Below are 27145 nucleotides of genomic sequence, written 5' to 3' on the forward strand. Positions count from 1 at the left end.
TGGCCTCACTGCTTGCAAAGGTAACCATGGGATCATGAAGGCGACTATTTCATACGGATGCAGACAACGGCTCGGAGTTGCGACCCTATAGCATGGAAGAAGGAAATTCAATCAAACACAAAACAAACACCCATAGTGAAGGCGCGGCGAATCCATTCGCCAGTCGTGGCCTTGTGAGGTCACCACCTCAGCAAGCGCCAAATGAAATGCAAGCACGAACAAAAACGAAAGTGGAAGCTGCGAAGAAAGTGGCGGACGAGCTCCATGAGTTCGTCGACAGGAAGCACAATGTCCACAAGGACATCAAGGAGTTTGCCCTTAAGCTGCGCGGGATTCTCGGAGCAGCTGTCAAAGATTGGGAAAAGCTGATGCAGCGAGTTGAGCTAATCGAGCGTGAACTAGATGCGCTCAAAAATGCCCCAACTACATCAACAACAGTTACGCCACAACAACTAACGCAAGACAAAGTATCGAGCAAAGAGCAGAAGCTACGAGTGAAAGCTGCGAAAACTGACAGTTTCACTCCCAAAAGGCCCAGATCCTCACCTGAAGAAACAAGACCGGGTGGATCAAAAAAACACAAAATCCCTGTTGACACTAGCGCAGCATTGACAAGCGCAGAAGCCGGAAGAAGAAGCACCCCATGGCAAGTGGTGCACAATAAGAAAGTACAAAAAAGTCGAACGGACAGAAATCAGCACACCAGACCAATCCGAGGGAAGAAGAAAGGCGAAGCTCTTGTTGTGAAAACAAGCGACGAGAAGTATATTGAGGTCTTGAAGACCATGCGAACAGACCCAAAACTTAAGGAGCTAGGCTCGGAAGTACAGAAGGTCCGGCGCACACGAAACGGTGAAATGATGTTTGTTTTCAAAGAAGGCTCGACAATCAAGAGTTCTCGCTACAAAGAGCTCACTGAAGAAGTCTTGGGTAGTGAAGTGAAGGTGAGAGCATTGAGTTCGGAAGTACTTGTCCAATGTAAAGACTTGGACGAAGTCACAACAGATGACGATCTGGTTACAGCCCTAAGAGAGCAATGCGATCTGGGAGATATTGATTTGACGGTTCGGTTAAGGAGGGGTCCTATGGGGACGCAAATAGCGACGATGAAGCTTCCAGTAGAAGCAGCGAACAAAGCACTGGCTATCGGTAAAATCAAAGTTGGCTGGTCGGTTTGCCCGCTGAGTATTCATCAGCAACCGACAGTGTGCTTCAGATGCTTTGAATTCGGTCATCTGTCATGGAATTGTAAGGGACCAGATCGAAGTAGCTTGTGCAGGAGGTGTGGAGAGTCTGATCACATTGCGCGAGACTGTAAGAAGCCAGCAAAATGCCTTATTTGTGCGAGTGAGGATAGCAATGATCATGTTACAGGAGGCCCGAAATGTCCGGCTTTTAAACAAGCGTCGGCTGCGAAATCGAGGTGGAGGTAACACAAATAAACCTCAATCACTGTGAGGTGGCACAACAACTGTTGTGGCAATCTGTAACGGAGATGAAGTGTGATGTAGCTATTATCGCAGAGCCGTATCGTATCCCCCCTGGAAACGGTAATTGGATCGCCGATAGTACCAAAACAGCAGCAATATGGACGACAGGAAAATACCCTGTCCAAGAAATTGTGTCTCATTCAAATGAAGGTTTCGTTATAGTCAAAATAAAAGACGTCTTTATATGCAGTTGCTACGCACCTCCTAGATGGACGATAGAGCAGTTTAACCAGATGTTGGACAAGCTAACAAACGATATAACTGATCGGAGACCTGTTGTCATAGCCGGCGACTTTAATGCCTGGGCAGTTGAATGGGGTAGTCGTTCCACCAATCCACGGGGGCGTAGCCTACTGGCAAGGCTCAACGTAGAAATCGCTAATGAAGGTTCAACTAGTACTTTTCGCAGGGACGGTCGAGAATCAGTCATTGACGTTACTTTTTGCAGCCCAGGGTTGACAGCCGGCATGAACTGGAGAGTGTGTGAAGGGTTCACTTATAGTGACCACCAAGCAGTCAGGTATACTATAGGCCCACACATCGTAAACCGGCAACGTGGAAGAGGCCCACAAGAGCGAAAGTGGCAGACAAAATTGTTCAGCAAAGAACTCTTTGTCGAAGCACTCCAAAGGGAAAATCCGGCCTTGATTCTTAGTCCACAGGATCTAACGGATATGATGGTACGCGCATGCGATACCACGATGCCACGGAAAGTGGAGCCGAAGCATAGACGTCGACCAGTGTACTGGTGGACTGAAACTATTGGTACTCTCCGTGCTAAATGCCTTAAGGCAAGGAGAAGAATGCAAAGAGCAAGAAACGTTGACGTTAGAGAAGAGCGTAATATAATTTTCAGAGCCGCTAAAGCCGCTTTGAAGAAAGAAATATACTTGCGCAAAAAAGAGTGCTTCAAGGAGCTTTGCCAAGAAGCAAATGCAGATCCATGGGGAGGTGCATATAAAGTCGCTATGGCAAGAGTTAGAGGTCCAGTACTGCCTTCCGAAATGTGTCCAAAAAAACTGGAAGCTATCGTCGAGGGGTTATTCCCGCAACACGACCCAACTGTCTGGCCTCCAACGCCAGACTACCAAGAAGATGAAGTAAGGATATCGATTACTAACGAGGAGCTTTTGGCGGTTGCCCAAACGTTGAAGACGAAGAAAGCATGTGGTCCAGATGGGATTCCCAATGTAGCGCTGAAAGCAGCAATAGCGGCGAACCCCACCATATTCAGGACGTCGTTACAGAAATGCTTGGATGATGGAATATTTCCGCCGCAGTGGAAGAGACAAAAGCTTATATTGCTTCCAAAACCGGGCAAACCACTGGGAGATCCAAGTTCTTACAGGCCTATTTGCCTGCTGGACACCATCGGAAAGCTTTTGGAGCGAGTTATTCTCAACAGGCTGTCCACCTTCACGGAGTGCGAACAAGGGCTATCGAATATGCAATTTGGATTCAGAAAAGGCAAGTCGACGGTCGATGCCATTAAAGTCGTCGTTGACACAGCTGAAGAAGCAAGAACAACGAAGAGACGAGGAAAACGTTATTGCGCCATCGTCACAATCGACGTAAGAAACGCTTTCAACAGTGCAAGTTGGGTAGCAATTGCTAAATCGCTACACGAATTGAAGGTACCTGACTATCTGTGCAGAATGCTTAAAAGTTATTTCGAAAACCGGACACTTATCTACGATACCAGTGAAGGCCAAAAGTGGAAATCGGTTACATCAGGTGTTCCACAGGGGTCCATACTTGGTCCGACGCTCTGGAACGCTATGTATGATGGGGTTTTGAAGCTAGCTCTTCCCAGCGGAGTAAGGATCGTCGGGTTTGCTGACGACATTGAGCTGCTTGTAAAGGGCGAGTCACAGGATGAGATAGAAATCCTTGCAACAGAAGCCGTTGCAACAGTGGAAAGATGGATGCTTGAGAAGAAGCTGGCAATAGCCCATAGCAAAACCGAAATGGTGTTAATAAGCAACTGCAAAACAGTAAAGCAGGTTTGTATCACAGTCGGAGAGTGCACTATTGATTCGAAGCGATCGGTGAAACACTTAGGTGTAATTATCGACGATAGGCTTAGTTTTAATAGTCATGTGGAATATGCTTGCGAGAAGGCATCAAAGGTCATCAAGTCACTCTCAAGGATCATGACGAACAATTGAGCTATAACCAGTAGTAAGAGACAGCTGCTTGCAAGTGTGTCCACGTCCATCCTGCGATACGCGAGCCCTGTCTGGATAACAGCGTTGAAGACGCAGAGGAACAGACTTCGATTAAGCAGTACGTACAGACTAATGGCCATGAGGGTCACGAGTGCTTATCGAACAATATCGTCGGAAGCTGCATGCGTGATAGCAGGTATGATTCCAATTGTTCTGTTACTAGAGGAGGATAGCGAATGCTTTGTAGATCGAGGCGTCAGAGGTGTTCGAAATAGAAAAAGAACTGAAACGATAAGTAGATGGCAACAGCAGTGGGATAATGCACAGAACGGTAGGTGGACCCATCGTACAATGGGGAAATTCGATTCCAAAGGTGGAAAAAAATGATAACTTTCTTCACGAACAACTTACAGAAGAGATCAAGAGCTTATTCGAAAGGGAATTTTGCAAAGAATTCAGTGAGTGCTGTTTCATGGACGTGGAACGCTTCTGTATGTAGTTATCGAGCTCGTTTTGCCCTAATGCCCCATATATCGCGAGTTTCCAAACTATTTGTCATTTTATCTTTAAGACATTGTTCTAAAATTGTGTTTATCTTTTCACTGTGGATCCACAGAAGCGCACTAAATATATTTTGTTGGTAAAAGTTGGAAATTTAAGGGATTTTGGGGTCAAATAAGCATTAAAGTGCATTTTATGTGCAATTTTCATGTATTCTGTGAAAAATAGTAATATTTACAGATAAGTGTTGATATTATTGTCTCAAAGTGTTGAACAGATATTGACAAACGTTTGCCGAACAAAAATTAATGAAATAAATCGTTGCACAAATGTTTTATTTGGTTATTTATTGAGTAAAAAACGATTTTTAAAAACTTTTGAATAGCACCGATGCCAAACATTTCCAAACCATACCCGATCGCACAACTAGACAAGAATAGTCATATGTTATGAGTCTTGATTTGATCATAGATAGGAGGTGATGGGAGATACACTTTTTTACCTTTTGCCCAAATTCCCTATGAAGCAATATAACTCAATGATTTTGAGCAAGGAAATGATGTAGTATTGTTAATTTAATTGATGTTTTCCAATGATATAATTAAAATAACAAATAATCATATAATTCATTAAAATATTGAATTATAGGGGATTTAGGGGTCATACAGCTCATTCAATGTAATTTTTTATTCAAAATAGCATAACATTTTTCACAGACGACGAACATAGGAGATAAAGGGCTTATTCAGGAGGGAGTTTTCCAAGAAATTCAGTGAGACATCTTTTATAGACGTGAGACACTTCTGTATGTAGTTATTAAGCTAGTTTTGCCCCAATGTCCCATACATCACAGTTTATCAAATTCTTCGTGCTTTTATCTTCCAAGTATTGTACTAAAGATGTGTTCTCCTCTTCATTATAGATCAATAGAAAAGCACTATACATATTCTGTTGGAAAAAGTTGTAAATTTAAGGGATTTTGGAGTCAAATAATCATCAAACTGCATCTATGTGAATTTTTCATGTACTCTGTAAAAAATAATAATACCCAAAAAGTCATTTGCACTATATTACGTCGAATGATCATTTAGGGTTAATTTACGGTGATTTAAAAACTTGTAAGCATTGATGTAGCTCTACATATGGTCAATTTTGGCGAAATCTATAGCCTATTGATTATTCAGATATTTACAGATAATAGTTAATATTATAATCATACATTTTTTTAAACAGAAATTGATACCATAAAAAAAACAAATATCAATATATTACATTAAAATACATTTATAAGGCATTTTGGGACAAATAAGTGAAAAAATTAATTAATTATGTATTTAAAAATCTAGTTGTTATCTAGTTGTGCAAACGGGTATGGTTTGGTATGGCATTTAAAAAATCGGGGTTTACCCAATAAATCACAAAACAAAACAGTTGCGAAATGATTTACTACATTAGTAATTGAAAAATGAAAAATTCACGTAAAGTGCAATTTAATATTTATTTGACCCCAAAATCCTTTAAATTTTCAACTTTTACCAACAAAGCATGTATAGTGCTTTTATATTGATCTATAATGGAGAGGAGAACACATCTTTAGTACAATACATGGAAGATAAAAGCACGAAAAATTTGATAAACTGTGATGTATGGGACATTGGGGCAAAACTAGCTTAATAACTACATACAGAAGTGTCTCACGTCTATAAAAGATGTCTCACTGAATTTCTTGGAAAACTCCCTCTCGAATAAGCCCTTTATCTTCTATGTGCATCGTCTGTGAAAAATGTTATGCTATTTTGAATAAAAAATTACATTGAATGAGCTGTATGACCCCTAAATCCCCTATAATTCAATATTTTTAATGAATTATATGATTATTTGTTATTTTAATTATAACATTGGAAAATATCAATTAAATTAACAATACTACATCATTTCCTTGCTCAAAATCATTGAGTTATATTGCTTCATAGGGGAATTTGGGCAAAAAGGTAAAAAAAAGTGTATCTCCCATCACCTCCTATCTATAATCACATCAAGACTCATAACATATGACTATTCTTGTCTAGTTGTGCGATCGGGTATGGTTTGGAAATGTTTGGCATCGGTGCTATTCAAAAGTTTTTAAGAATCATTTTTTACTCAATAAATAACCAAATAAAACATTTGTGCAACGATTTATTTCATTAATTTTTGTTCGGCAAACGTTTGTCAATATCTGTTCAACACTTTGAGACAATAATATCAACACTTATCTGTAAATATTACTATTTTTTACAGAATACATGAAAATTGCACATAAAATGCACTTTGATGCTTATTTGACCCCAAAATCCCTTAAATTTCCAACTTTTACCAACAAAATATATTTAGTGCCCTTCTGTGGATCCACAGTGAAGAGATAAACACAATTTTAGAACAATGTCGTTAAGATAAAATGACAAATAGTTTGGAAACTCGCGATATATGGGTTTGACAAGGAGCTTTTCATCGAAGCACTTCGAGTTGACAGCGGCGCAATAAATCTGGAAGCAGATGAACTGACGGAAACGTTAGCGAGGGCTTGCGATGCGTCGATGCCAAGAAAACTGGAGCCATTAGACAGCCGACGCCCAAATTACTGGTGGAACGAATCTCTTGCCAATCTTCGTGCTGCCTGTCTCAGGGCCAGGAGACGTTTTCAGAGGGCAAGGTCTGAAACGGTAAGAGAAGAACGTAAGATAGTTTTCCGGGAAGCTAGAGCGGCTTTCAAACGGGAGATCAAAGTCAGCAAGTCCAACTGCTTCAAGCAGTTGTGCCAAGAAGCTGACGCTGATCCTTGGGGCAATGCTTATCGGGTGGCAATAACGAAAATCAAGGGTCCAGCGACGCCAACGGAGATGTGTCCGGACAAGCTGAAGATCATCGTGGACGGTCTTTTCCCGCAACATGATTCTACGATGTGGCCGCCTGCACCGTACGAAGATGAAGACCGTGTCACCATTGCAGGTATGCAAGTCTCCAACGACGAGCTGTCATCAGTGGCGAAAGGTCTGAAGAAGAAGAAAGCTCCGGGTCGGATGGAATTCCAAACGTGGCTTTAAAACTGCGATACTGGCGTTTCCAGATTTGTTCAGGAGGGTGCTGCAGAAATGCCTAGCAGATGGTTACTTTCCGAATAAGTGGAAGATTCAGAAACTGGTGTTACTGCCGAAACCAGGAAAACCGTTGGGGAGTCCAGCTTCGTATAGGCCCATATGCCTGCTGGATACACTGGGAAGCTTCTGGAAAGGATTATCCTTAACAGGCTGACGCAGTTCACGGAGGGTGAGATCGGCTTGTCGGAGAAGCAGTTTGGATTCCGAAAGGCAGATCGACGGTGGATGCAATTAAGGCGGTCGTTGAAGTTGCAGAAAGCATCCAAGAAAAGAGGTGCGGCAATCGGTTCTGCGCCGTAGTAACAATTGACGTCAAAAACGCGTTCAACAGTGCCAGCTGGGAGGCCATCGCCGTAGCGCTGCATGGAATGCGGGTTCCTGGCTATTTGTGTAGAATCCTTAAGAGCTACTTCGAAAACCGGATTCTGGTCTACGATACGAACTCGGGGCAGAAGTCGATTAGGGTTACGGCGGGTGTTCCGCAAGGCTCCATACTTGGCCCAATGCTGTGGAATGTTATGTACAACGGAGTGCTAAAGCTGAAGTTGCCCGAAGGCGTGCAGATCTTCGGATTCGCGGATGATGTCGTTCTAACGATAACCGGAGAGTCGCTGGAAGAGGTAGATATGCTGGTGGCGGAGACGACCGACGCAGTTGAAAACTGGATGTATGGGGTCAAGCTGCAGCTTGCTCACCACAAAACGGAAGTGATGCTGGTCAGCAACTGCCGAATCATACAGCGAATGCAGATTATCGTCGGAGAGCACGACATACCGTCCGTGCGGGCTTTGAGACATCTAGGAGTGATGATCGACGACCGTTTGAATTTCAACACCCATGTCGACTATTCCTGCGAGAAGGCGGCAAAGATGGTCAGTGCGCTTGCTCGGATCATGCCGAACGTTGGCGGACCGAGAGGCAGCTGTAGGCGTCTTCTGGCGACCGTATCATCCTCAATACTTAGGTACGGCGTTCCAGCCTGGGGAGCTGCGCTCAAGACGAAACGTAATCGCAGGAAGTTGAATAGCGTGTTTCGTCTAATGGCCATTCGAGTGGCGAGTGCGTACCGAACAATTTCGTCAGAGGCAGTTTGCGTTATCGCAGGGATGATTCCAATCTGCATAACCTTAGCAGAGGATATCGAGTGCTACCAACGGAGAGGTACCAGAAATGTGAGGGAGACGATGAGACTGGACTCAATGGTGAAGTGGCAGCAGGAGTGGGACAATGCAGACAATGGAAGGTGGACCCACCGGCTCATCCCCAATGTGTCGACGTGGGTGAACAGGGAGCATGGAGAGGTGAACTTTCACCTCACTCAGTTCCTATCCGGACACGGTTGTTTCCGCCAATATCTGCACAACCGGAATCGTCGGACCGACTTCGGCACTCGATCAGTCAACCTGCTGAAGAAAGAAGAAAGAAGAAGGAAGTGCTTCGGGTATGTAGGGCACCGCCAGTGCGGACGTTATCCACCACCGGAACTGTCGGACCACCTCTGCAACCCGAAGACGAAGTCGGCGCAATGCGCGCGAAAGCGTCCTGCGATAGCCGCCGGTAGTCAGGGCACCATCAGTGCGGAAGTTTCCTTCACCGGAACTGGTGGACCACCCTCGACGCCGGGGAAGTCAGGAGGAGGATTCGAGTGAGGAAGTTTGCGGCACGACCGCCGAGGGATCGAGACAACGTAGCAGTGGATCTCAGCAAGCCAGTCGGCGAACTAGCCTAAGCTAGGGGCCGGAATTTTAGAAGAAGTGCATGAGCACAGACCCGAAGTAGTCGCAGCATCCAGTGGTCCCGGGGGGATCGAGGCAAGGAGGATAAGGGACCCGGTTTATCCGGGAGACACATTTTTAGCAGGTCGGGAGGAGCCCATCCCTGTTCGCCTTCGAGCATAGTGTGGATGCTCGAGGTGTCTGTCGCGCAGATTTTTGATGGCCTTTAACCCTACTAAAAAAAAAAAAAACACACACACACACACACACACACACACACACACACACACGTTATCCACGTAAAAGCAACGTTTTACGATTTCTGCCGCAAGTGGATATTTGTGCCAACTGTAGCATCACTCCGGTTGCAAGGAATGGTGCCGAAGCTGTACCATACGTAACAGTTTTTAACTCCAACACTCTAAGCGGGTCCGATGGATTCAGGCGAAAGAATATTCTTTGCAGACGCCTATGTTCCTTCTCCAGAATCACCTGACGATACATTTTTGCTACGTCTCGTCCAATTTACACTGATTAAAAGATCCTATAATCATGATGTCATTTAATGATAAGCCCTTCACTTTAGCGGATGCATCAAATACCACTCGGCATTTAGTGGTGGTATTCGACGGACGTAAGATGGCGTGATGTGGCAGGTACCAAATAACACCTTCGGGATCATCGCCTTCCTTAATCTCTTCACAGTGGCCGAGCCGCTCGTAGTCTTCCATAAACTCGGCATACTGTCGTTTCAACTCAGGATCTTGTTCGAGTCTGCTTTCCAGAATGTAAAATCTTTTAAGAGCCATCGAACGGGAACCACTTAACTCAGCAACATCCTTTTTCAAAGGCAATTGAACGATAAACCGCCCGGTTTCATCTCGACGATGAGTTTCTTGAAAATGTCGTTTGCAGTCTTGTAATTGTAAGGCCAAAGCCACGAAGCGAACCACGGACCATATGCCAATATTCATTAGTCTAAGTTTGGAGACTAAAGACAACTCTTTGTATAACATATATCAGATTGAACTGTACTTCTTTGTATTTTTTATCCCGAGCCATTCTTTTCATTCCAACTTTTTAGTTGCCACCCGTTACGAACAATGTAATTTTCAAATTTACACAGCTTTATTCCATCTACGGTACTAGATGCGTTCCAATTAAGCCCAGTTCGTACAATCCTACCACCAAAGGATTACATGCTCCCGAAGCAAAACCATGCCGATGAACCACTCTGCATTACTCAATCACCATAAAGCTACTGAAGATCATGTTGAAGATGTTTAAAACAAATTTCTTTGCCTGAACTTCAATTACCCACGAGACCGACTCTTCTTCTTATTGGCATTACATCCCCACGAGACCGACTGTAACACGGAATGATTTCCACCATATGCGTCTCCTGAAGAATTATAATCCATAGCCCAGGGAATTTCAACAATTCAACAACACATTCGATAAATGTCTCTGTTTGGTTCACAGTCATGTCATGATTTAATATATCCAAACATAAGGTTAAAATATGGATTAGGGCTTTAGGTTAAGGATAATACACATTAGCCTAAAACTAGAATAATTGTTAATACTTTCTAGCCGGTGGTAATAAATAAATAAATCAATTTTCCGATCTTCTTTGAATTTTTAACTGCCTGAAACCGCAAACATTTAAACATTTACACATTTAAACTCCTTCTGATACTATCACATATACTTAAATAACTACTCGCCCATATTGATAGCACCTCAATTTATCGCGCCAAATGATTCATATATGACATTCAGCTCCCCGAATCTACATACCGTTGCTGGAGCACAATCAAGCTGCCTTCCTCCATGATTGGATACTATAATTCCTTGTACACCTAAATCGGCAGCCATCAGAGCATCCTCTCGGGTCAAAACACCCTTCAATATGACAGGAAGATCGGTTATACTCAATAACCATCGCAGTGAATCCCATCCCACGGTTGGATCAAATTGATTTCTCACGTATTCGGTTAAATTCTTCGAGCACACATTATTATGAGGGGGGCAAAAGTTCGCCAATGTTACTTTGGATGGCAAATTTGTAGGGTTTTTCAGTTCTGCCCTTCTCAGCCCAATTACCGGCGAATCAACTGTCACCACTATGGCCCTGTAACGAGCACGCTCGGCTCTTCGCACCAAGTTTTCAGTCATTTCTCGATCTTTAAATATGAACAACTGAAACCATTTCGGACTTCTCGGTACAGCTTCCGCCACATCCTCCAGCGAAACACTCGACAATGCACTAATCACAAACGGCACCCCCATCGATCTTGCAGCACGGGCCAAAGCCTTCTCGCCATCGCTGTGCGCCAACTTGGCCAGGGCCACCGGCCCAATTCCGATCGGCATGGCGAAGGTGGATCCCATTGCGTTGACCGTTAAACTGCGATTTCCGACCCGCGCCAGGCACCGAGGTCTGATCCGTATCTTTTCGAAGCACGATCTGTTCAAGCGCATCGTCTGCTCACAACCGGCACCGCTGCGGAAGAAGTCATGCGCGTTCCGCTCCAGTACTTCTGCCGCACGGGATTCGTACTCGCCAATGCAGGCAATTTCGCGAGCACGGCGGTCATTTCGCCGGCCGCGAAACAACGCGTCGAACATTGGGATGGTAGGATGGTGCGCGCGCGTAAGTGCACTTAGTAGTGCATAGGTGCTGTGTCGACCGCAATGGAAGTGAGACTAAACCTGGGACAAGGATTCTAATCGGCTATATATAACTTCTGGTGGGCACGGATATACTAAAGGCACGATTCACATAGTTAAGATGGTATGATGCAAAAAAGCTTATTTTGATGGTAACATAAAGCGAAAAACGTACAACAAATTATGTATTGTATACTTTAGAAAAGTCGGGGCCTTCCTTAGCTGTGCGGTAAGATTCGTAGCTACAATGCAGGTCCATGCTGAAGGTGGCTGGATTGAATCCCCGGCCCGATTTAAGACGTCCCAGGGCATCAAGTATCATTGTGTCAAGTATCAGCTCTGAAGGGATGTGCGACACTACTTAAGCTACGTAGTGTTCGCAGTTAAATCTTTTATTTTTCGGATTGTAAAATTATTCCGTTGGATCCGTGAAACATACCAATTCAATAAATAGAGCTTCCTAGAGCAGTGGATAATGGGATATTACTTTCAAAGAACTCTGTAGAAATGTAATTTGAAAATCAATTTTGTCAGTAAACAATAGCTCTAGTATACCTCATTCTGTATCAATAATTGCTTGTCAATCCACCGAAATGTTGTACAATGGAGGAGTTGTCATGCGATCTGGTTCAACATCTTCTCTCACCGGATCATTCGCCAAGCGATCTCGTGATGGCTTAAGAGTACACACGTTTAAAATGATGAACACAATTTTGTTTTATATTAACGCAAAACGGGTCTCTCCTGGAACAACAAATATTATGAGTAATTAACGATTTTCGATATACCGTCGTTCGGGGTGACATTGGGCCTAGTGGGTAAGATTGGGCCAAAAACGAAAAATGTTTCAACTCCTAATATCTCAGAAACTGTTACGAATTTTGATGAAAACTTCAAACGGTTCGAAAATATATTGAAATTCACGTCTAGGAAATCACAAAACAAATTCAAAGGATTAATTGTGCTCGTACCATAATGCTTGGAATTTGAATGTAAAACTATTGATCGAATGAACCCGTATTAAAATAGTGTCAGTAATACCCACAATTATATTAGGGTAAACTGGGGTAATATGCACCCCCGGGGCAAAATGACCTTTTGGCTCTTTTAGCGGTGTTTCAGGAATATTTTCAAGAATGTTTACTACTGAGTTGGTAGTTCGAGATCCGAACTAGATGCTCTGTAGTAAATACTATCGAAAAACTGCCGAAAATGTACTCAAAAATGCCAAAGGGTCGTTTTGCCCCGGGGGTGCATATTACCCCACTTTCCCCTACATAACTAAATTTTAGATGGATGGATACCTGGTGATCATGTTACGATAATCTGTTTGTTGTTTTATCGAATTTTATGAATATTTATTTAGCGGTCTTGCTTTTTCGTAGCAACGAGCAATGCATGCTAAAAAGGGGTGAGAATGGGCTAAGCCTTTGGTTGATTTGCCATACATAGTTGGTAAAAGCCGTAATGTAGGCAATTATTTTTATTGAACGATTGAATCGTTGCATCGTCACAGCTGAACTTTTTTTTTTTTTTTTTGTTGTCAAATTGACGGCTGGGATCAATGTACCTACCGCTGAACTTTATTGTATGTGTCCCAATGTCACCCCCTGTGAGAGGTGAGAATGGGCCAATTTTCAACAACATATAACTTTGGAGAATTTCTTTCATTTATTATTTTTTCCCCACACAGTGGTAAATTTATTGTTCAAGCTTGTACCTTACTAATAACAACTTCATTCCAATATTAACTACTAGATCTTTGTAACATTTACTTGGAGCAAACCACATTTTGGCCCAATGACACCCCCGTAGACGGTATTCATTTTATGCAATTCGTTCCAACATTCGATTTTGCTGGCGGAAATGCGCATCAACTTTCCATAGAATAAGCGTTCGAACGTAAACAAAAATAATGGTGATTATGTAATCTGAGAGAATTTTCTTTAGAACAATGTAATAGGGGATCTGTTCCGTTTTCCATCTCACTGAATATATATTCATGTCATCACAAAACAAAGAAATACAGCACCAATCTCGTCACTTCATTTTGCTAACACGCGTGCTCACTGGTGAAAAAAACATAAAAATAATAAACAAACCAAATTCCTTTTCATTGCTTTGTTTTTGAAGGGATGGAAATAAAGCTTTGGGATGAAGTGCCGAACCGTTACCCCGACCAAAAGGCTATTCAAAAAAAAATCCCACTTTTTTCTTTTGCATTAAAACATGAGAGACCTTGGCAGTTGGGTGACAGCGTGTAGATATGTTGTGATTTTGATGCGATGTGTTTAGCTGTGGACAGAGAAGGGGGTTTTGGATTGAAGCAACAACTACCTCACGTCAAGAAGAAATAATTCTTTTGATGGGGATTCGTGTTATGGATGAACAGTTCTTTGAGAGTTACACATATAGGAAAGTATGAAAGCTTCTTCATACTACAGTATTTTTAGTTAGAATTTTAGCGAACAAGTTCTTCTGTATTTCTTTCGGTTTATCAGTGCTTCAGCGTTTCAGTTATTCAGTTTTTCGCTTTTTCAATATTGAAGTATTTAAGTCTTTCAATTCTTCACTTCTTTCTTTCAGTTTTCTATTTTCCGTTTTCTAAGTTTTCCAGTCTTTCGGTCTTTTGATCTTTCGTCTCTCAGTCCTTCATACTTTCAGTCTCTAGTCTTTCAGTATTTTTTTTTTGTTTATTTAGGAGGCTTTAAACTAATTTCTTATTCATTCACCTCTTAGACTCTTAGACTCTTTCGGTATTTCAGTTTTCAGTCCTGCAGTCCTTAAGTCCTTCAGACTCTCAGTCTCTCAGTCTTTCAATCTTTTCGAATTTCAGTCCTTCAATCTTTCAGTTTTTTGTCTTCTAATCTTTCAGATTTTCAGTTGTTCAGTTTTTCAGTCTTTTCTGTTTTTTTGAATTATATTTTTTTGATGTTTCAGTCTTTCAATCTTTCATTTCTTTCAGTCTTTGAAACTTTCAGTTTTACAATCCTTGAATCTTTTAATCTTTCAGACTTTCAGTCTTTCAGTAATTGGTTTTTCAATCTTTCAGTTTTACAATAATTCAAACTTCCAGACTTCCAGCTCTCCAATCTATCAGTATTTCAACCTTTCATATTTTCAGTATATAAGTTAATAGTTGTGCACCTAGTTCAGTGCGTGTTGGCTCTTGTTTCAGACGGCAGAACGATCGCGCGATTTACAGGAATTTTGTGTTTTGCATTGCGCGGCCGGTAATAAAGTTAATTAGTTCAGTGCGTGTTGGCTCTTGTTTCGGACGGCAGAACGATCGCGCGATGGGCCGAAATATTGTGTTCTGCATTGCGCGGCCGTCAGTGCCTGTTTTGTCGTGCTTCTGCTCAGTAAGCAGATAGTTCGCGCGGCCGAGCGAGTAAACAATTGGTGCGTGATCGGACGTGTTTCAGGTAGGATTTAGAACATTCGTAAAATCCGAGTTTTTGGTTCTGATTTTAATGTTCGGTGAATAAGTGTGCGGTTGAACGTGTTTTGTATATAATGCGAACATTTGTAAAATCCAGTTTACTTTGTCCTCTTTTGGACGGTTCGTAAGTAAATTGATAAATATATTTTAATATTTTTTCAGCATATACTGTTATTGACAAACGCTCTAAATTGTCGAATAGAGCTCCCTATTATTCACCCTACCCACTAACACAAATTTTCCTTCCCGAGACATCTATGAAGGTAGTATGGGTTCCCCGCATCTTCACTAGTAGATGTTGAACTAACATTCCTTCCCTTCCTTCCGTGATTGTAAGGACGTGGCCAGGTATACAACTGCTACTGTATAGGAAAAGGTACTAATCTCAAGTACCAATTGGCGACAATATACAGTAGATTGCTCAATTGAGCATTGTATAGCCACCCACGATTTGTACAATCACATATGCTATGCTATGCTATGCTATGCTATAAGTTAATAGTTGTGCACCTCGCCTTCTTGTTCCCGTTGGATCATTGTCGAGAACCATTTTCACCTGATTACTGTCCGACATTCTGGCTACGTGCCCGGCCCACCGCAGTCTTCCGATTTTCGCGGTGTGAACGATGGATGGTTCTCCCAACAGCTGATGCAACTCGTGGTTCATTCGCCTCCTCCACGTACTGTCCGCCATCTGCACCCCACCATAGATGGTACGCAGCACTTTCTTTCGAAAACTCCAAGTGCGCGTTGGTCCTCCACGAGCATCGTCCAGGTCTCGTGCCCGTAGAGGACTACCGGTCTAATGAGCGTTTTGTAGATTGTAAGTTTGGTACGGCGGCGAACTCTATTCGATCGAGGCGTCTTGTGGAGTCCACAGTACGTACGATTTCCAGCCACTATGCGTCTCCGAATTTTTCTGCTGGTATCATTTTCGGCAGTCACCAGTGAGCCCAAGTACAGACATTCTTCTAACACCTCGATGTCGTCACCACTGATGCAAACTCGCGGTGGGTGGCTCACATTGTCTTCTCTTGAACCTCTTCCTATTATGTACTTCGTCTTCGACGTGTTGATGACTAGTCCGATCTGCTTGGCTTCCCTCATCAGTCTGATGTAGGCTTCCTCCATCTTCTCAAAGTTATGTGCGATAGTATCTATGTCGCCGGCGAAGCCAAATAGCTGGACGGACTTATTGAAAATTGTACCACTCGTGTCAATCCCTGCTCTTCGTATTACCCCTTCCAAAGCGATGTTGAATAGCAGACACGAAAGACCATCACCTTGCCGTAACCCTCTGCGGGTTTTGAAGGGACGCGAGAATGTCCCTGAAATTCGAACTACGTACATCACCCGATCCATCGTCGCTTTGATCAACCGTGTCAGTTTATCCTGAAATCCGTTTTCGTGCATTAGCTGCCATAGCTGTATCATATGCGGCTTTGAAGTCGATGAATAGATGATGTGTGGGCACGTTGTATTCGTGGCATTTCTGCAGTACTTGGCGAATGGCGAACACCTGGTCCGTGGTGGAGCGTTCGCCCATAAAACCCGCCTGGTACTGCCCCATGAACTCCCTTGAAATTGGTGCTAGTCGACGGCATAAAATTTGGGAGAGTTCAGCAATGTGATTGCGCGGTAGTTGCTACAATCCAGTTCATCGCCCTTTTTGTAGATGGGACACACGACACCTTCCATTCACTCCTGCGGCAAAACTTCCTTCTCCCAAATCTTGGTAATGACCCAGTGCAGCGCTCTAGCTAGGGCCTCAACAGCGTGTTTAAATAGCTCTCCTGGTAGTTGGTCAACCCCAGGGGCTTTGTTGTTCTTCAGCCGGCCAATCTCCTCCTGGATTTCCTGGAGATCCGGAGCCGATAAAATTATGTCCTGCGCGCGTTCTCCCGGTCCATCACCATACCGCCATCTTCGTCTGCTACATCGCCATTCAGGTGCTCTCGTAGTGCTGCCGCCACCTTTGGATCACCTCACGCTCGGTCGTAAGAAGGTTCCCGTTTATGTCCTTAACAATTCAAAGGTTGTGGTACGTGGCCCTTACGTGAACGGTTTAACTTCTCATAGAACTTTCATGTGTTATTAGCGCGGTACAGTTCCTCTGTCTCTTCACGGTCTCGATCTTCCTGCTGGCGCTTTTTCCTGCGGAAAATCGAGTTTTGTCTGGTCGCGCCTGTTTACATCGTGCCTCGTTCGCCCTCGTGCGGTGTTGCAGCAATCTCGCCCATGCTGCATTCTTCTCTTCCACTTACTGCTCACATTCGCCGTCATACCAGTCGTTTCTCTGATCCGGGGGCACCGTGCCAAGTGCAGTGGTTGCGGTGCTACCAATGGCGGATCGAATATCTCTCCAGCCATCTTCAAGAGACGCTGCGCCTAGCTGCTCTTCCGTTGGGAGTGTCACTTCCAGCTGCTGCGCGTATTCTTGGGCTAGTCCACCGTCTTGTAGCCGCCCAATGTTAAGCCGCGGCGTCCGACTTCGACGCGTGTTGTACACCGTCGAGAGTTTTGAGCGCAGGCATACTGCAACGAGGCAGTGGTCAGATTCAATATTCGCACTGCGGTAAGTGCGGACGTTCGTGATGTCGGAGAAGAATTTACCGTCGATTTGGTTTTCCGTTTCTTGGTTAGGTGATCTCCATGTGGCCTTGTGGATATTTTTGCGGGGAAAGAAGGTGCTTCGGACTACCATTCCGCGGGATCCGGTCCGATGACCGGTCTATACATTTCCTCCTTTCCTACCTGTGCGTTCATGTCACCGATGACGATTTTGACGTCCCGCATTGGGCATCCGTCATATGTCTGCTCCAGCTGTGCGTAGAACGCTTCTTTCTCGTCGCCTTCGTGTGGGCAGTGCACGTTGATGATGTTATAGTTGAAGAAACGGCCTTTAATCCTCAGCTTGCACATCCTTGCGTTGATTGACTGCTACCCAATCACACGATGGCGAATCTTACCCAGCACTATGATGCTGCGAATCTTACCCAGCTGACTATGAGTGGTGCCACAGCTTTGATAGAAGGTAGCCGCTCGATGCCCGCTTTTCCACACTTTCTGTCCTGTCCAGCAAACATCCTGCAGCGACACGACGTCGAAGTTGCGGGGATGTAATTCATCGTGTCAGGGCTGTTTAGCGTCCCACCTAACACCAGGACTTGGGCTTGTGCGCTTTGAGCGGCACACGGTCACTTTGGTGGGGTCTACTTGCGGATACATGCTGCTTTTTATAGGAATTTAACAGGGCCCACTGTCAAACCCCACCACATCCTAGGCAAGCCCCACAGCTCGCAGATGGCCTGGGGAGGGATCGTCAAGCCCTTGGACATAGTCCCTGCTGAACGAAGTATAAGATACGAGATTTGTGCAAGTTGATCTCGTTGTCAGGAATCCATGCTGGTATTCGGAAATATAATTGGAACAGATATGCGTAATAAAAGCAAGAACGATATTTATCTCATTTGAGTTGCATTAAGATTTTGATATTAAATCTGTCCTAAAAAATCCATATTTTTTAAGCCTCCAGCTATTTATCGATTGAAAGGCAGTGTGCTGAAATTTAATATGAGTAATACTTTTCACTCCTGACGGAATCCAAGTTTCAAAGTGCTCGCGTTTTTGGGGGCACACCACTCACTCGATACGGAGGCGGTGCACAACTGTCATTTTTGTTGATTTAGCTTTGCTGCGTCGCAGCATGCGTGAAAATAGAAAAATGTACGTTTCTTCCGTATCGAGTGTTGTGACCCCGAAAACGCGAGCACTTTGAAACTTGGATTCCTTAAAGTGATGCTGAATTATCCGGAACATCCGTGAGTCACGTGACACATTGATAAGTAGGGTGATTCGTTTTTATGCCCCAAATTGGAAAAAATCACACTGAAGCCACTAAAGTTTTCTCCTGTGACTAAAAACTACTCAATTATGACTCCAAAATACGGTTATTTGTGAGATAACGATTACACTCACAAAAAGGCACAAATATTATGCGAAAATATGATTCACAAATGACTTATTTTAATAAACAGCAACGGGAAAATGTGTAAATACTATGCATTTATGCATTAAATCCTACCCCCTGTAGGCAGTAAGCATATGCGGTATTTCGAAAAATTTCGTTTCAGGTGGTTCGAAACGAAATTCCGCGGAATTTCGCGGAATTTGAGCATGGCGAAATCTGATTTCTTGATTTCGTTTCGTTTCGTAATATTACAAAAATTTCGCCAGGAAAAACTAGCTTCTAACGAAATTTAACGGAATTCCGCGAAATTTCGAAACAAATTTAAACTTAAACCATATTTTATATTATCAAAAATTTTGGCTGCACCGCTAAACAAAATCGTAAAGTTGTTTTCAAAACTTTTGGTTATACATTTTTTTCTATTAACGCTTACTACATAATTCCATTCTTAATCGACAAAGACGTATGTAGTTTTCTTCTATAAAACGTCTTCAGTGTTTCCATGATCCAAATTTAAATTTTGTGATATTTGTTTGCATTTGCACAATATGAATGCGGAATCGATCGTGTTGCTGCTGGTTATGAGACGGCAGCTAGTCCAGGAGAACGCGAAGTGAAAAAAATCTGCCTGTCGTAGCAGACATTTGTTTAACCAGTGTGCAATCGATCGTGTTGATGCTAATCACGCCAGCTAGTGTGGGAAAACGAGAAGTGATAAAACTAATGTCTGCATCGAAGAGCTTAAAATTATTTAGTGCGGAATCGATCGTGTTTATCGTAGATTATTAAACGAAGCACATTGATCTTGCGTTAGATTGATTTGAAACACAGTTTTCTTTTCTTGTTTTCAAAATAACTTCGTATACAATAAATATTTTGTCGCTTACCATTACCACGAGGTTTCAAATGAATTACCTTCTCAACTAACCAATGATTCCTTTCCCGTAACGCTCACGCAGATGCAGAGCATTCCTCGGTCTCTTATAACAATGAGTATTAAACTAATTTTCCTCTCCTAATCGTTATTGGCCATGAATTTGAAACTCCGAAGCAATCTTCTTCTTCTTCTATATACATAAAAATGAATTTCGGTCTGTCTGAACCTTATAGACTCCGAAACTACTGAACCGATCGGCGTGAAAATTTGTATGCAGAGGTTTTTGGGACCAGGGAATGTTCTTAAGATGTTTCGAGACCCATCCCTCCTTTGGAAAGGGGGGCTCCCATACAAATGAAACAGAAATTTCTACACAACACGAGAACTAAGCAGAGAATAAATCAATTTAAGGCGAAACAAAGTTCGTCGGGTCTGCTAGTATACAATAAAAATAACTTTTTGGTATCCCAAGAATATTATTTAATTAATGTGCTGTGCATATTTGTTTTTTCTCGGCCAATCATGATTAGCAACTACGATGTGTAGTATAATTAATCAAGCTAATAAGCTTTTCTTTGACTATTTGTACAATATGTAAGGAACATTGCAGATTTGTGGGTATTTCGAGATGGAATGGAATTTGCAAAAAAAAAATACAAAAAAATAAAATAAATTTCTGAAAGTTCTTTAGGTACTTTTGATTGCTGACCATAACAGCTATTCTCATATGCCAAGGACACACAGACAATAGCTTAGTTTGTCGAGCTGATTGTATATAAGACTATGGGTCTGTGAAATTCAATCTGAAATACATATCTTTGTGCATTTCAGAACGGTGCACAGGATTCTTCTAGTGAGCAAATGTATGCCATATATGTAGACAAAGAATAAGAAGGAATAAATTTTGGCTGATACGTCCTTTTCAAATGTTGATCCAGTAATATCAATTCTCTAACTGCTTATAAGCCTGGCAGAGGATACGTAATTGAGTCCTAACTAAATAAAAAAATCTAGACATTCATTTTCTAATTTTGACTAAGTCAATACTGTAAAACCACGCTAATTCTTAAGTGAACTAAGGTTTTCAACGAAATTTGAATCCGTATATGAAAAATCTCACAATTTCTTTATTTTTATATACTTACTGATATAATTATTTTATCATTATTTATTCAGACTAAGGCCGAAGTGGCCTGTGCGGTACACCCAGGTTTTTTTTTACACGGTTTGGTTTAAGTCGTTTAAGACCTTCAGCGTCAATGAAACAATGAGTTAACCCCACGAAAAAATTCATAAAAAATCAAAGAAAATTCAGGTGGTATTTAAAAAGCTGTGAAAGTTCGGGTTAACCGAGAAATTAAAGAAATTCAACCGCGTAAAAAAAACCTGGGGTATATAAGAGTCTTCTTCATTCGGCTCGGTCCATGGCTACACGTCGCCAACCACGCAGTCTACGGAGGGTCCGCAAGTCATCTTCCACCTGATCGATCCACCTTGTCCGCTGCGCACCTCGCCTTCTTGGGCCCGTCGGATCGTTGTCGAGAACCATTTTCACCTGATTACTGTCCAAGATTCTGGCTACGTGCCCGGCCCACCGCAGTCGTCCGATTTTCGCGGTGTGAACGATGGATGGTTCTCCCAACAGCTGATGCAACTCGTGGTTCATTCGCCTCCTCCACGTACCGTCCGCCATCTGCACCCCACCATAGATGGTACGCAGCACTTTCCTTTCGAAAACTCCGAGTGCGCGTTGGTCCTCCGCGAGCATCGTCCAGGTCTCGTGTCCGTAGAGGACTACCGGTCTAATGAGCGTTTTGTAGATTGTCAGTTTGGTACGGCGAATAGAGTTCGCATTCGATCGGAGCGTCTTGCGGAGTCCAAAGTATGTACCATTTCCAGCCACTATGCGTCTCCGAATTTCTCTGCTGGTATCATTTTCGGCAGTCACCAGTGAGCCCAAGAACACTGATATAACTTCTTCTTCTTCTTATTGGCATTACATCCCCACACTGGGACAGAGCCGCCTCGCAGCTTAGTGTTCATTAAGCACTTCCACAGTTATTACCTGCGAGGTTTCTAAGCCAAGTTACCATTTTTGCATTCGTATATCATGAGGCTAGCACGATGATACTTTTATGCCCAAGGAAGTCGAGACAATTTCCAAACCGAAAATTGCCTAGACCGTCACCGGGAATCGAACCCAGCCACCCTTAGCATGGTCTTGCTTTGTAGTAGCGCGTCTTACCGCACGGCTAAGAAGGGCCCTGAAATAAATCTGATATAAAATTGATCAGATTCGGGAGCACACGCTCCACGATGAATTCCTTTGAAAGCGGCACAAATGTTGGGGTATTGCCTTATCGCCAATGGTATATGCGGCGAGAATGTGGCGATTTATCACAGATTGCCGCTTCTGTTATTATAACTCTTTTGGTCGCAAAACAGTTATTCGACTTCGAAAAAGTGAAATCAGAATTGCGTACAAAACCAATTTAATAAAAATTCCGCGGAAAAAAATATTCCGTTTCGTTTCGAAAAATTTCGAATTAAATGAACCTTGATTTCGTATTGTTCCAAATTCTCGAAAGAAATCTATATTTCGTTTCGTTTCGATCCGAATCAACACATACATTTTAAATTTCGTTTCGTTTCGTTTCGTTAGGAAAAAATGTGTTATCGCATACCCTTAGTAGGCAGTCCCACACCCCTGCAAAAGAGCACATCTTTCCCCGAAAGAGCACTTTTTCAGTCTTCCGTCCATAATAATCGTGTTGAAATGAGAGATTAGAGAAGGTTTAGAAATGGTCCTTTTCCAGTATTCTTCAAGAAAATCAGCTAAAAAACAAATCAAATAAAAAGTAATCACTTAGCTGTTAAATGCCAGTTCTTTGAGAGAAGTGGGTAGAACTTGTGGATCCGTTGTTGTTTATAATGGAGATCCACCGTCGGATTTTGTCATGCTCCATCCATTCCTTCATTAGATTCTTTGTTTTCGTAGGATTTTGTTATTTAGGATGTAGAATGAATCTCTAGAATGAATTCTTGATCCGCATCGTCGTCGGGTCTCTTGATAAACTTTGCACCAGGATAATCCTCTGCTCACTTTAAGCGATTGAATGTTTATCCTCGCGAAAGATGAACAATTGAACAAGATAGAAAATGGTTCTCGACAACGATCCGACGGGAACAAGAAGGCGAGGTGCACAGTGACCAAGGTGGATCAATCAGGTGGAGGACGATTTGCGGTCCCTCCGCAGACTGCGTGGTTGGCGACGTGTAGCTATGGACCGAGTTGAATGGAAAAGACTTCTATGCACTGCACAGGCCACTCCGGTCTTAGTCTGACAATAATAATAAGAAAATGCTAATACAGTTGTATAGAAGTTGCATAGGTCACATCACTTTGCATTGTGAATCCCGATCTATGTTACTGATAACCCCTCCCAACTAACACAACTTTCTTCCCGTAGGAATTGTGGAGATGCAGAGGTATTCTCGGTCTCTAGTAGCAACAATAACCACACATTAACATTCCCTCCCTTATCTAACTATCTGTAAGGATTTGACCGGCGCCATTTGCGAGCTGCTGAAACGTGCACTTCGAGAATAGATGGTAAATCCCAACCACTGCTCACTTGGATCGTAGTGCAATTTGCACCAGTTCTGATCAATCACGGAATAGCAACCATTGATATGTACAGTCAGTCTAAGCTAAACTAAACTAAGCAAACATGACATGAGATGATTTGCACTGATTGATTGTGATATTCAATGATAAGATTGCACTTTTTTTTAATTTTTCATATATATTTTTTTACAATTTACATAGTAATCAAAAGCGATGCAGTCATTTTCTTGTTTTATTATAGTTTTGCTTTCAACTATTTTTTAACGTTCTGTTCTCACTTTAGCTCAATGTAGCCGAAGCCGCTTATTATCGTGCTGTGAGTATTTTTTTCCTCATCGCAGCACACATTTCTCTTCCAACCGCTAGAAGATCACCTAGCTACTTAACGATGCACATCAGTTCTCGGTACGCTGAAGCATTGTCGATTGCAAATCTATAATCAATCAACAACAGTCAAACCCGAACAAAGGGCTACTCAACTGGAACGGCCATGGCTGTTATCCACCACTAATTGAACGCAGTCAGTTATCAATTGTGGCACACTAATAGTGCTTTGAGTGCTATGTTTTTTAGTATTTGTATTAAATTTGTATGGTAATCTGTTGTTCTCCATTATAGATTATCAGTTTGCAAACGTTTGGCTGAATGGTCATTTGGTCGAATCAACCTTTTCGATACAAACACAAAAACTATGTCATAGAGGTCTACCTACGAGCTCATATAATTATCACCTACTTAAATAATAGTTCATACTGACTGTATAGCTTTTTTACAGTAATATAAGAAATAAGGAATTTACTGAAACAATTCAATTAAGTTTAAAATGGAAAAATGAACTCACTGATACAGTCAATATTAGCATATTGCCCATTTTTCGGTCAATCATTCAAACGTTTTTTCAATCGACACACAATCGACCGAGAATGGATATCATACCGTAAGCATAAGGCAATCCTCCGCAGTAGAGCAAAACAATCCTTTGTGTGTTTTGTGGTTTGTATCGTTTGCATTCATTAAACATCTTAGCTTTTATTTTTTTTTTTCTCTCAATACTTTACTTCAAGCGTTTTGCTGTAGCAGCGATTTTGTTAAGATTTGCTTCGGTATTTTGGTTTGTTTTGTTAGTCTGATTATAATTGTGCACAAGTGCAAGAAGCAAGCCATACGTAGTTAGTTTACTGATTTGGTAGGATTACATAATGCTGTTCGTTTTGCCTTTAGCGAATTTGTGATCATTGGTTTACTTCAGCTTCAGCGTTGCTTTTTACTTGGTTTTCTTCCCGCGCCTTCGAGGGTTGCATTATATTTAACATTGCGATTTGTTTAATCTGCTATCTGTGCCTGTTATCCCAACTATGTCAACGTGAGATTATCATTCTCCCGGTTGATCTTCGAACAAAGCGCCCATAACAAAATCGTGCTTGGTTTAACAAAGCAATTGATACGAAATATCACTGGATTCGGGGTGACCATAACGCCTCGCCTTTTCTTTCCCCCCGCTGTCAATAAAAAATAAAACGCATTCCTTTCTTTTTGGTTTCCGATCCCCTTCAAGATTCTGCTTGCGTTCACTAACATGTCACAAAAAGCTCCTAGATGAAAATAATATTTGTTTTGCTCTTACGTGTTATAAATATACTTTTGTTGCTACAACTATTTCTTCCATGTCTTTTATATTTTTAGCATACATACTTGTGTTGTTGGTTTTGAAGGCAAGAAATGTTTTTTTGGATTTTCTGTTTTATATATTTACATTTACACGCGTGACTTAGGTGAATATATTTTTTTTGCGATGGGTACGTAGGGATGACGCTACTGATGTTGCACTGTTGTGGGTGTTTTGCGGGCTTTATCAGTGGTTTGTACGACTACTACATACGAGAAATGATGCCGATTTTCCACTACAAGATTGAGTCGGTTGTCTGCTTCTAAGTGGTTTTCTAAACTGGGGAAATCGATTATACGAGTAGTGATATTTTCTGTTATATTTTCGGTTGATATAGTTATCTTGCTGTATGAGTCAACAGAATAATTGCACGAACTGGAAATAAGATTTCAGCGGCATTTCAAAAAGTAAATCGTCTCATTCTCAAGCACTTTATGGATTGTATTCTTTGCAAGTAAGCATCGTACCTCGTGTTGGTGTGATTTCTTGGTAAAATATTTGCTCTTTTTAGACGGCATTCTTCAAGTTTCTTTCAAATGTAAATAGCTTAAGATCGTAGAAAATGCATTTCGCGTCGGTTGTGTAAAGTTCCTGAACTGGAAGTAAATATTGGTCCATCTTGTAAAGATAGAATTAAATTCAACTCATAGAATGCAACGTACTGTTGTTTCGTCAAACAAAATATTAGCTTTCGGATATGTTAAATTTTGTGAACTATGTATCGACCACACATTTAAGGTGCTGCATGAGGCAAAAATAAACGAGTATCAATCATGTAACAAAAATCTCTCAATTCTCTACAGATATACAAAACACAACAAAAAAGTGTTATATTGACTGACTAAACAAAATCTAGGTTTACCGATACAACTGTCCAAAATATTTACAATTTCCTTTCTTGCTTCAAATCATTCCTATGCCTTAAATCTGTTTATGCTACTCCCTTTTCTGCACTATATCGTCACCGACCCTAATCACTCAGGAAGAAATATAACCTGTATTGAAGCGTATATTTGTGTTTTATTTTCTCATTTACTATTTTTAAAGGACTGGCAGCAGTTGCTAAGTTTGTGGATCTACTCCCGTATTTCGAGTGACGTTAGAATTTTTATTTCACATGGAATTGTTTGAAAACGTTATTGGCTAACTGTGTTGCATGCTGCATGATTTTTGTTTTTCGCACGACTTGGCAGGAATGTGTGCAGATGTCTTCCGATGTTGACTTAATGTGATGGTTTCAATACATTGACCTCTGGTTTTTCATAGAGGTGCTTGAATTCCACAATTTTCAAACCTCGACGCGTTACCGAAAAATTTTGTTCGCTACACTTATCTTTCTTCGCTGTTAAAACTGATCGACATTTTTTGGAAAATGCTCATTTTTTAGGGTTGGCCAATTTAGGCACTAAGGTGGCCAAACCGGGTACACTTACCCTACATTAAATGATGGCCGGCTGTTTTCACCCCACTACTTTTCCGATTAGATTTATAGATGCCATCAAACGTGAATCATAGCGTGGGTTGCTACGGCAACCTATAACCATTGAAAAGTAGGCTGTGTGTTCAAATGCATTGTTTTTATTTCCTCGTTTTTATTTTAAATCCGAGCTAGCAGCACATTTGAACGTACTTTCTGCTCGCGGGTTCATTCTGGCAGAGTTTTCAATCGTTCAACCGGCATGACACATTGCGGACCTATCGTAATCCGTTGTAACTGGTGAACCTGGAGCACAGAGAACAGACGTTCATCTTCATTTGCGTGGTTGTGTTAATGTTTGTACTGGCCATTTTGAAGTATATCGTTATGCCCCCGTTGCGCGGTGCTAGTGTGCTGATAAATATGGTTAAAATTTTCCGTATTTTATTACGCATTGCAAG

General features: G+C 42.0%; 1 protein-coding gene across 1 annotated transcript in view; it reads right to left on the minus strand.

The window, feature by feature from the left end:
- Positions 1–11688, minus strand: part of LOC134222451 (2-Hydroxyacid oxidase 1-like) — a 28135-nt gene extending 16447 nt beyond the window's left edge. The window contains 1 exon segment of the mRNA XM_062701595.1: positions 10812–11688. Within this exon segment, the coding sequence (XP_062557579.1) occupies positions 10812–11642 (831 nt within the window). The 5' untranslated portion in view covers positions 11643–11688.
- Positions 11689–27145: the final 15457 nt, after the last annotated feature.

Source organism: Armigeres subalbatus, chromosome 3 (genome assembly GCF_024139115.2).
Source record: "Armigeres subalbatus isolate Guangzhou_Male chromosome 3, GZ_Asu_2, whole genome shotgun sequence".
Taxonomy (NCBI): Eukaryota; Metazoa; Arthropoda; class Insecta; order Diptera; family Culicidae; genus Armigeres; species Armigeres subalbatus.